The following is a 12,299-nucleotide window of genomic DNA, read 5'->3' as shown; positions in this document are numbered from 1 at the left end:
TCAATTGGACTAGTAAGTCCTAAATTAAAATTGTGCGCACTTTCAAACTGCATAGCAAGTTTTTGAGCTTTTTCGCAATTAGTTAGTAATAATTTGTTTTCCTCTTTCAATGCCGGTATTGGCTTCTGAGGTTTTTTCAAGATTTTCGATAATTTCCAAAAGGGCTTAGAGCCAGGGTCCAATTAAGAAATTTTATTTTCAAAATTTTTGTTTCTTAATTGAGCAAAACGTTTCTTGATTTCTTTCTGCAAATCCTGCCATATAATTTTCATAGCAGGATCGCGAGTGCGTTGAAATTGCCTTCTCCTCACGTTTTTAAGACGGATCAAGAGTTTAAGATCATCGTCTATAATCACGGATTCAAATTTTACTTCACATTTTGGAATTGCAATGCTCCGGGCTTCAACAATGGAATTTGTTAAAGTTTCAAGAGCATTGTCAATATCAATTTTAGTTTCTAAAGAAATGTTAACATCAAGATTGGAGTCAACATACGTTTTATATATATTCCAGTCGGCTCGTAAATAATTGAAAGTGGAGCTGATAGGATTGAGAATCGCTTCTTGGGATATTTGAAATGTAACAGGGACATGGTCAGAATCAAAATCAGCATGAGTAATCAGTTGGCTACAAAGATGACTAGAGTCGGTTAAGACCAAATCAATCGTAGATGGATTTCTAGAAGAGGAAAAACATGTGGGGCTATCAGGGTATTGAATTGAGAAATATCCTGAAGAGCACTCATCAAATAAAATTCTGCCGTTGGAATTACTTTGAGAATTATTCCATGACCGATGTTTGGCATTAAAGTCACCAATGACAAAAAAATTTGACTTATTGCGAGTCAATTTACGCAAGTCAGTTTGGAGCAAATTAACTTGCTGCCCAGAGCATTGAAAAGGCAAATAGGCAGCTATGAAAGTATATTTACCAAACTGTGTTTCAACAGAAACACCTAAAGTTTCAAAAACTTTAGTTTCAAATGATGAAAACAGTTGATGTTTTATACGCCTATGAATGATGATTGCAACTCCCCCACATGCCCCATCAAGTCGATCATTACGATAAACAAAAAAGTTAGGATCTCTTTTGAGTTTAGATCCAGGTTTTAAATACGTTTCGGTAATAACTGCTATATGCACGTTATTAACCGTAAGAAAATTAAACAGCTCGTCCTCTTTACCATTCAGAGAACGAGCATTCCAATTTAAAATATTTAAATTATTATTTGGATCCATTAGAAAAACGTAATCCAATAACAATTTGATTTGTAAATTTTACACCTACTTGGACTGCTTCAGTCATAGTGGTGGCTTTGAACATTGCATCAATCATAAGATTCAATTGTTCAGTTAGAAAATTAAAATCAGAGGCAGACATGTCATGTGATTTCCCATTGGAATTTCCGGTAGACGAAGAAGCGGAGTTACCTGTGGCGGTAGGGTTTTTTCCATTTGATTTGAAACAAGTAGAATGGGTACCCACGGATCGAACAGGGGAGGAGTTCGAATTTCCTGCAACGATATCGGCAAAGGATTTACCGTGGGTAGATACATTCGAAATAGAAAGATTCGAACGGCTACCCGACGGATTAAAATTAGTTTGTGAATGAGCATGATTATGATCTTCCCGATGGGTATGATTCATGATCAAGCGATCGTTAACTGAAAAATGAGCATTGTTCGATACTCTACCAGGCAAATTCCGGAAACGACCGTTATCGTAACGGATATTATCCTTCATCTGCCTGGCACGAGCCTCAATGACCTTTTTGCGTGAAGGACAATTCCAAAAATTGGACTTATGGTTAGCCCCGCAATTACAACATATGAATTTGGTGGTATCTTCCTTCACTGGACAGACGTCTTTGGCGTGAGAAGAACCTCCGCAAATCATGCATTTAGCATCCATGCGACAATTTTTTGTACCATGACCCCACTTTTGGCACCGACGGCACTGAGTGGGGTTCTGGTAATTTCCTGGATGTGTTCCCATGTCACACGGATATCAAACAAAAGTTTTGCTTTTTCTAAAGCTTTAATATTATTTAGTTCTTTTTTATTAAAGTGAACTAAATAAAATTCTTGAGAAAGCCCTTTCCGAACAATGCCAGATTGGGTTCTCTTTTTCATAATGATTACTTGGACTGGGGAAAATCCAAGTATATCATTTATTCCATTTTTGATCTCTTCAGGTGATTTATAGTCACTTGAGAGACCTTTCAAGACAACTTTGAACAAACGTTCAGTTTTGTCGTCATAAGTAAAAAATTTGTGCTTCTTCTCTTCAAGATGTTTGAGAAGAAGCTCAGATCTTTAAGAGTTTCCGGCAAAACGCGACGGTCTCCTTTCTTTGCGATTTGGAAGGAAACCTTGATTCCCCTAATGGAGTTCAAGATCTCCTGCCTAGATCCCCCAAATTCGGAACAACTGACCACGATAGGCGGCACTCTTTGCTTCCTCACTTGAATCAAAGAGCCTGGGCTAGAGGCTGCTTCGATTTGGTGTTCGGAAAATTTGTCTAGAGCATCGAACTGATTGCTCATTTCGATACAATTATTCATTTCACCCTTGGAAGAAAGTTCGCATTCCGGGGAAGCGTCCTTTCTTCCATTCTTGCCACGTGTAGTGACAGTTTTAAAACCCACTTTTTTGGAAGGAAGTAGTGAATTCAGAGATTCATCCTTCCGTTTGTTAGTTGTTGATACCATATTTAGTTAATAAACGAGAAAGACGTGACCTTCGAGAGGTTTTTTCCCAAGACGGTGTCCAAGAAGGATTACCACCGCTAGCTTTCGCCAACGGGTCCAACGAAAAATCGAAGGCACGGGTCCAAACAAGGATCGTAAAGGGATCAATAGTAGAAAAAATAGTACTGAAAAGTACTGTTTTAGTAGCACTGAAAAGTACCGTTTTTAATTTTAGCACTGAAAAGTACTGTTTTTGTAGCACTGAAAAGTACTGTTTTATTGCTTTAGGTAGTTTTTAAGAAGACTTCCAAGAGCAGAGAGAATTCGTGTACGCACAGCACGAAGGTACGATGCGCACTGAAATATGGCAGCCTTTACGGGTGCGCAAAGTACATTGATAATCTGTTCTAGGAAGTGTAGAAGTAGAATATCAAGAACAGCAATCTTCACATCATTAGGATTTGGAATGTTCTGTTCAGGACTAGCTCTCCTTCTGTCTGGCGTTACTTCGCAACGGGGTCAGAGTATGCTTCTCAGTTTGTCGATTTACTAGCACTTCTTCGAATTAATCGAGATCATCTATTGCCAATTAACTATTTCTACATTTTTATACCATGCGACAAACACGCAGAATTCCTGGTATGTCGAGAAAATGTACAACCCAAATACCGTTTTGATTCATATTACGGACACTTAAGGCCTCAGTGAAGTATAACCCAGCTTGGACCATACAAAATAAATCATTCTGTATGATTTTTTAGCGTTATCGAGCGTCGGAAGCCCTTAACTTTCGGATGGTGGGTAAAGAATACGCGTCCGCAACTTGAATAATCTATATAAATAAAAATGGAGTGGTGTTTGTATGTCACGAAATGGCTTGAGAACGGCTCGACGGATTAGAATGATTCTTCCATAGTTATGTTCCTGAAGTGTTCCGACGTGTTTGTGTATATACCGTTTTGATTCATATTACGGACAGCTTCAAATTCCGGACACTCTCGTTTGTATGGGAAACATTTCACACGAAATGTTTCAATTTTCGCCGTCCAAAAGTTCTCATTTTCGAGGCTTGTTTTATTAGTTTTTTTCCATAAATATCATTGCAAATTTATAATGCCCATCTATCTTAGACGTCTCTTAAGTGGTTGAACAATTTCAATTGATGATTTGATTGTTCCATTAATGATTACCATGAGCTGTCCGTAATTCGAATCAAAGCGTCCGGAATATGAGGCAAAAGTGAGGGAGCGTCCGGAATAAGAATCATGAAAAAGCCACACGTTTTGATTTATTTAAAATTATTCAATAGGCGGACGCGTATTCTTTACCCACCATCCGAAAGTTAAGGGCTTCCGATGCTCGATAACGCTAAAAAATCATACAGAATGATTTATTTTGTATGGTCCAAGCTGGGTTATTCTTCACTGAGGCCTTAAGTGTCCGTAATATGAATCAAAACGGTAAAAAGCAAGGGATATTTAACGGAAAAGTTGAAAAAAAACAGGAGTGAACGGAACTTCCATTTTGCACGGAGCGTTCCATGGCGTTTTTGAACAGCCTACTTGATGGCAAGACGAAGTTTGCCGGGACCACTAGTTTAAAATAAATCAAAACGTGTGGCCTTTTCATGATTCTTATTCCGGACGCTCCCTCACTTTTGCCTCATATTCCGGACGCTTTGATTCGAATTACGGACAGCTCATGATAATCATTAATGGAACAGTCAAATCATCATTGAAATCGTTCAACCACTTAAGAGACGTCTAAGGTAATTGGGCATTATAAATTTGCAATGATATTTATGGAAAAAACCTAATAAAACGAGCCTCGAAAATGAGAACTTTTGGACGGCGAAAATTGAAACATTTCGTGTGAAATGTTTCCCATACAAACGAGAGTGTCCGGAATTTGAAGCTGTCCGTAATATGAATCAAAACGGTACACCAGATTCTGTTTTTGCACGGTTTTTTTTACACGGCCGTACAAAAAAAGTTTCCATACATTTTTTTCCGCCAAAACCTTATTTTTGCTTTATTACTCTTTTTGAACGGTTTTTGAAATTTCGAACTGAAAACTTTTTTTGCACAATACGCATCCCCTGTGCAAAAACAGAATGTAGATTGTTTTACCGAATCGTGATTCAAACTTGCTACTATCATGTAACACGTTTTGGTAGTATTGATGGTCAAGCCTAATTAGTTTCCCCAGAAAACAATGTTCAGACGCTGTATCCCATTCCTATCCTATACCGAATTATGAGTTCCTTTGAAATTAGTCTACTAGTTATACTCCTGCATTCGCAACACATCTGATTTTTTGTTGATCTGTCCTCACGGAAAACATGCTCGTATGCGATTGTAAAATAAAAAAAATCAACATATATTGGTGGAATAATCGAAAATTATCTGTTAAATCGTACACTTCAGGTTTATTATTAGAACGCCATGTCTGAAAGACTTCCAGTAGAAGGTAGTGTTCATCAAGGCAGACTAATATTGCACAATATTTTTACGTCTGACTTACCTGAGTTACCACAGGGATGTCAAAAATCTTTGTTTGTGGATATCACAGGCTTCTCCACCAAAGGACTACTGACTGCGTGTTATCTGTAAAAGATTGCAAAAAAGTTTGGAGTTCATATGCAAAAATGGAAGATTTCACCTAAACCTAAGATTTGTACCAAAACTCAATTTTTAGTATTACCACATAAACATTTTTTTCCCGTTTGTGCCATTTTGCTGAGCAGCGCAGATTTTTGTGGTCTTTTGATTCTGTTGCATGCTCCTGTTGTGCAAGGGCGAAAAAACATTCGTTAGTCGAAGATGTATTTCCAACTGGTGAGCTCGTTTCATGCTTATAATAACATATTTTTATGGAGACAACGTTTCGTTTTTGTATTTTTTTTTTGCAAACAAACCATGGATGACTCGTCACTACAAGTGTTTGTATAAGTTGTAGGTAACCCTTATTCTTGTTTTACATTATTTTAATATACATACGTACCTTATTTTCCGTCATTTCTAAAATTGATCATTGAATAGTTCGACGTTGAATATCGACGTATTATGTTTTCTTAAAGATACTGACAAACACACACGGTTCTGTGGACGAACTTGTTTTGCAGAGTTGTAATTTGATTTTGAGTGGTTTCTTTTCAAGAAATATTGGCTATCAAATCTAGTTTCGTAAATCGTCTAAGTGTAAAAGAATTAATTGAATATTTCACTTATTTATCATTTCACACCGTGCTTCTTTATCAAATTACTTCTAGTCGCATTGCTCGGGCTCACAGCAGTGGATTATCATATTTTCCAAGTTTTTCCGCCGCGTTTTCTGTTTTACACCCGTCCAATGTCAAACGGTATAATTAGATCGCATACAAATTACAGTGGTTAAGCTTTCATTAAGTTATTATCGGACAGGAATAATCATTTTATTTATTTACGACATCGGGGGACCATAAATCTCGGTCTTGAGCTTTTTTCTCTCATTCCCTTCGCTCCGCCCTTTCCGCCTTTATCCCTTGGTATATGTACGTTGTCGTCGTCGTCTTCGTCGGCTCGCCAGCCTGAGATAATTTATAACTTTTTAGCACATTCTAAATGAGCTTTGTTTTTCGTGTATTTTTCTTGTTCTCTCTTGGTGCTGCTGGTTTTTCTTGCACTTGCACTGGGCTGCACTTGCTGCTGGATGAGATGCAGGTGCTGGAGCGCTCGTGGGAAATCGTAGACAGTGTCAACGTCTCGCTGCGGCTCTGGGACACTTTCGGAGACCACGACAAGGATCGACGCTTCGCGTATGGAAGGTGAGTCAGGATTGCAATGGTGCGGGGAATGCAAAGAGGTTTGTTTGAACGAAATCGTGAACATAATTCAGTAGCACCTTTAAACGTGTTTTATTTTTGAATACTGTCTTCAAGCTAAGATTTTCTAAAAATATAGTTTTGGCTAATTTTAGTTCGCAACTTTGGCGCTGTAAAATGGAAGTTTCTGAAATGATGATGTCTTCGGCTAAGTTGTAGATAATTTAAATGAAAATAATTTTGCCAAAGACATCTTGTTTGTGTCCAGACACATTCCCAAAATACAAAGATATTTTGTGAACGAACGCCTAGATTTTTTTTTAGAATAATTTGAAAATGCAATCAGACATTTTTTTAGATACAGGTCGGACTCGATTATCCGGAGTATCAATTTTTTTTCACTCCGGATAATCGAATCCTCCGGATAATCGAATCACTTAGAAAAAAATGAAATCTTCGATAAAATAACTAATAAATTATATTTTTTTTGTTGTTTTATTTATATGATGCGGTGGCATAGCCAGAAATTATTTCTAGGAACAGTAGGGGTCTATACAAGAAAAAAATATTTTTTTTGATCAGCATACACAAAAACACACTTTTTCAAACCCCCTTTTTCTTAAATACGTTCAAAACTGCAAAACCATTCATATTGTATATTGCAATGCCAAATTATCTCAGATTTATGCATAAAAATTGAAGTACAAGAACATCAAAAAACAAATTCCGGATAATCGAGTCTAAAATTCCGGATAATCGAATTCCGGATAATCGAGTCCCCGGATAATCGAGTCTCCGGATAATCGAGTCCGACCTGTATTGCTAATAGATTTACAGTATGGCCCATAAAAAATGCAAAAATCATCATATAATATATATGTTTTATGGTAACTTTAGTATGGAAAATGTAAACGTAACATAATTTTTAATCATTGTTTGTATTGTTTGATCTATTTAGACTCTGTTTCTTGATTTGGACATGATTTCTATCCGTTACTTTAGCCTTACTAGAGAGGAATTATAACAATGCTTTCAAATTTTATCATGCAGCCATCGAATCCAATATCTTTGTGATGAAAGCTTCTAAAACACCAACGATGGTGTGAGATTCTTCACATGCCTTGTCTCCAGCATTCGCCCATATCAAATGATAGAATGTATTCACATCTGAAGCTTTGGAGACTTAAACCTATCTTAAAAAAAACGGCTCATTCTGGAGAGCCGTGGTTAAACTTTCATATTAGTGTAATAAGCGGCTCTGTTTTAAAAGACAACTTACACCGTCTTCAGCCAAAGGCTGCACAGACTGAACGATCACTAACATTAGGCAACGGACAACACGAAACACCCAGTAGTCCAGTGATGAATTTTTCGTTTGACGAAAAGTTTCCACCGATTGGAGCGGGAATCGAACCCACACCTCGTGGCACAATACGCCTAAACGGTTGACGCCGCTAACCGCACGGCCACGAAGCCCACAGCTCTAAACCTATGAGCCTGTATTGATATATATATATATATATATATATATATATATATATATATATATATATATATATATATATATATATATATATATATATATATATATATATATATATATATACATATATATATATATATATATATATATATATATTGTGCCTCTAACCAAAGGATCAAATTTCTTCCTAAAAGAACTGTAATAGACCTCTGTATTTATTTTTTATTAAACTTTTACCAGAAATAAAGGCATATCAAACCCATACTTCGCAAATGCCCCTAAAACCGTAGCAAAATATTTTTTTTGTAATCATGAAAAACACGTTCTCTTATAACTCATCTATCTTCTGATACCAAACAATCCAATATTTTCAACAAATAAGTGTGATTTTTTAGAAGGAGAGCTTATCACCAGAGTTTAAGACAATCAGACGCTGTTTATAACTTTGAGCGGACAAAACCTTAAAACTTCTTTGCTTTATTATATTATTAAGACTAGTAAAACTAATGAACTATGAAAATAACGCTTGTGGATGCTGAATTCATGTTCAAACAATCTTCGCATTTTTTATGGGCCATACTGTATAATAATTTATAAATGCTTCTGTGATAATCTTTCCGAAGATCCTATAAAAGTTGCACTCATCATGACGTAATCAGAACCCAGCACAGGATTCTTTCAATAATACTGTCCTGGATTTCATTAGAACGTTGTTCAGAATTTTATTGTTTTATTTATTATGTTATCTAGATTATATATATTTATTTTTTTTTTCAGAAAATTCTTTATTATATTAAAAGACTTATTATATCAGACATTTGTCATAAGTCTCAGTCAGAATCTCATCTAGTGTTATTTAAAAAAATCCTGTTCAAAGTTTTTTAAGATTAAAGTCTCAGATTTTTTAAGAATCAAGCGCAGGATTCAATTCCCTAGGATTCCTTCAGAACACATCCAAAACTTATTTTGAAATTCTGTCCTGAAATTCTGAAATCCTGCTCAGAATTCTGTAAGAAGCTCATTAAGGATTGTATAAGAACCATTCCAAAAGCCGGAAAAACACAAGGCAGAATGCCAGAAGCTGGAAAATACCAATATTTGTTATATCAAATGGCCGAAACTCCCACAAGTCACAAAAAAACCTCAATGTCGAAAATACCACAATGCAAAAAAACAAGCAGAAGTACCGAAAGGCGGAAAATACCAGAAGGCAGGGTACATTCTGCCTGGCATTCTGAAAGGCAGAAAATAACGAAAGGCAGAATGAATCGAAAGACAGAAAGTACCGAAAGGCGAAAAAGACCGAAAGACAAATATGAACCACGGAAACATGAAGGATTTTAAAGCAATTTGAGGATGTGGTGAGGAACAACCCCACCTCCACTAATGCCCCAACTTGAATCTTGCATGGTCTCCATAAAAAGTCGTAAACAGCCTTGGAACGCGGTTTTGCTTATGCTTCTCACGAAACATAATTTGATATAGGAATGGGATCATAATGGTGTTCAGGGGAGAGGGACATAATGTATTTTACGATGATTCGAAAGGGAATTAGAATGTAATAAGATGAAAGATTGGAGGGGGTAGGGGGAAGGGAAGTAAAGCCGTTGGTCCCGAGATGAACTAGCCCAGGGCTAAATATCTCGTTAATAAAGATAGAAAAAAAACTTTGTAGAAAGAGGAGAACTAAGGAGGTCGAAAGGTCGCTCGGAAACGTGGATAAGCCGATGAATGCGACGCGATCATCAACGAGAGCCGACGAAGGAGCAACTGTCCACCCGGCAGTTTTTACCCAGGAAGTTGCCTACGTTTTCCGGAAACCTGGTGGAGTGGCCAATGATCATCAGCAGCTACGAGACGTCGACGAAGGTTTGTAGCTTTTCCTACGTGGAGAATCTGGCGCGACTACAAGAGTGCCTAAAGGGAGTGGCGCTGGAAACGGTACGGAGTAGGCTGCCGAAATCAGTCCCGAAAATCATCGAGTCGCTGCGAATGCTGTACGGCCGGCGTCTGCTAAACTTGCTGCAATCGAAAGTCCGCAACGCAGCGCCACCGAAAGCAGATTGGCTGCCGATCATATGGAAGCTACCGGGCTAACTACTCATTTGGTGAACCCGATACTAATCCAGGAGTTGACCGAGAAGCTGCCCGCTGGAACGCAGCTTAAATGGGTGCGGTACAGGAGGAAGACCAAACTGGTGACCCTGAGGACACTATCAAACTTCCTCTCGAGCATCATAAAGAATGCTTCGAAGTAGCGACATACGGCGAAGCATCACAGTTTGCTGAATTATCGTCAAATAAGGGGAAATTCCGGAGCAGATCGAACGAATGCTATGTGCATGCACACGATAAGGCTGAAAACCGAAGTTCGAGTTCACTGGTGAAGTAGAGGATGCCGTACAGGATTAGCGGCAAAGTGAACTATTGAATCCGCTACTGCGAGAAGTTCAGATGGAACCGTAAACACGATCGCGTTTCTGGCTGAAGGATCGTCGTATACGCTGGTGAAGAAGTCGCTGATCAACCACTTAGGTGTTCCTGGAGTAACGCAACCTCCTCGATTCACTTGGAGTGCCGATGTCTCCAGGCTCGAGAAGGATTCGCAGTGTGTGAGCCTCAGTGTGTAGTGAATAGTGCTTCCTTATATCAAGAATGCGCACACCGTCGAACGCTTGAAGCTGCCGCAAGTGGTTCAGCAGTTCGCACACCTCCGAGGACTAGCAATCGTTGGCTTCTAGCCCCGCAAATACTGATCGGGCTGCGAGATGTTCACTTGTCTGCGCCGCTTGAGCCACGGATAGGCTACCCCGAAGAGCCGATAGCGATCAGGTCCAAACTTGGATGGACGGTGTATGGACCGATCGTCAGTTAAAATGTAGAAGAAATGACCGTGACAAACCAAGATCTTCACGACTTGCTGAAGAACTACTTAACGCTGGAGGAGTCCGGCATTTCCGTCGCTTTGCTTCCCGAGCCGGAAGAGGACAGAAGAGCGAAAGAAATTTTAAAGAAGACGACGAAGCGGATCGGCGATCCATTCGAAACGGGACTGCTTTGGAAGGACGATGACCCGGAGTTCTCCGATAGCTACTCGATGACTGTCATGCGTCTGAAGTGCTTGGGAAACCATCTGAGGAAGGATCTCAACGTCAGAGTCCGCTCGATGATCGCCGAGTATTTGTTAAAAGGATACACATCCAAAGCAACACCGTCGGAGCTAGTGACAATCCGAGAAGGAAGAAGTTCTGGTGTGGGACGCCAGAGCAGAAGTAAAAGGCGTGTCGCTAAACTCCAAGCTGCTGAAGGGTCCTTATATGCTAACTGCCCTGCCGGTAGTGATCTGCAAGTTCCGAGAGCGACCGGTCGGATTCGGTGCAGATATCAAGGACCATGAGAACCACAACGTCGACGAATACTTCCATACCCTTGAGTACAGCAGTCTTCAACTCCACGTTTTCGTCGACGCAAGCGTACGGTGCAGCAGCATACGTCCGCATCGAGATGACAAACGGGCCGTTGTGTCGCTCGTGATGTCGAGGTCAAATGTGGCCCCGCTATATCACCTATCAATCCCACGCTAAGAGCTGCAGGCTGCAGTCCTTGGAGCAAAACTGACCAATTCTGTCGGCGACGTTCTTTCCCTCGAGGTGAAGCAACGCTTCATGTGGTCCGACTCGAACACTGTTCTGTCATGGATCCACTTCGACCACCGGCGATACAAGCGTTGAGGATCGGCGAAATCCACAGGATGATGAGACTTGCGGAGTGGCGCTGGGTGCCAACAATGTGCAACGTGGCGGATGCGTTGATCAAGTGGGAGAATGGGCCGTGGTTTCGTGCCCCAAAGTTCTTCTAACAACCAGAGGACAATTGGCTGGAGCAAGAACATATCACAGTGAATGCCTCCAAAGAAGTTCGAGCGAGTCTGCAGTACCACGACATTTTCGTGACCGAACCGACAGTGGATCCGCTGCGGTTCTCGAAGTGGAAGGTCCTAGTACGGACCGTAGCATGCGCCTACCGGTTTGCATCGAACTGCGAGAGGAAGCGAGATGGTGTGAAGATTCAGGCCGTTCCAAGCACAACGAGAGTGAAGGAGATGGTGAAGAAAGAAGTTCGCACGACTGTAATACCACTGAAGCGTGGGGAGTACCGAAAAGCGGAGGCGTTCCTTTGAAGGTCGGCTAGATGCTGAAAAAGACTCAACAGCTTCCAATAAAGGTGTCCAATTAGGGTGTCCACGATGAAATTGCCACACACAAAATTGATTCGCAAAATTCGTGTTTTCATCCGATTGCCATCAAATTTTCAGAGATTGAAAA

General features: G+C 39.7%; 1 protein-coding gene across 7 annotated transcripts in view; it reads left to right on the top strand.

The window, feature by feature from the left end:
* Positions 1-12,299, top strand: part of LOC5564816 (rho-related BTB domain-containing protein 1) — a 154,700-nt gene that overhangs the window by 113,413 nt on the left and 28,988 nt on the right. For all 7 annotated transcript variants that reach the window (XM_021842242.1, XM_021842241.1, XM_021842240.1 and 4 more), the window contains one exon: positions 6,391-6,494. In XM_021842242.1, coding sequence (XP_021697934.1) covers positions 6,391-6,494 — 104 coding nt within the window. The remainder of the gene's footprint in view (positions 1-6,390; positions 6,495-12,299) is intronic.

The sequence above is a fragment of the Aedes aegypti genome, chromosome 2 (genome assembly GCF_002204515.2).
Source record: "Aedes aegypti strain LVP_AGWG chromosome 2, AaegL5.0 Primary Assembly, whole genome shotgun sequence".
In the NCBI taxonomy this organism is placed as follows: domain Eukaryota; kingdom Metazoa; phylum Arthropoda; class Insecta; order Diptera; family Culicidae; genus Aedes; species Aedes aegypti.
The sequence above is the reverse complement of the archived record's forward strand: the minus strand, read 5'-3'. Positions and strand labels throughout refer to the sequence as shown.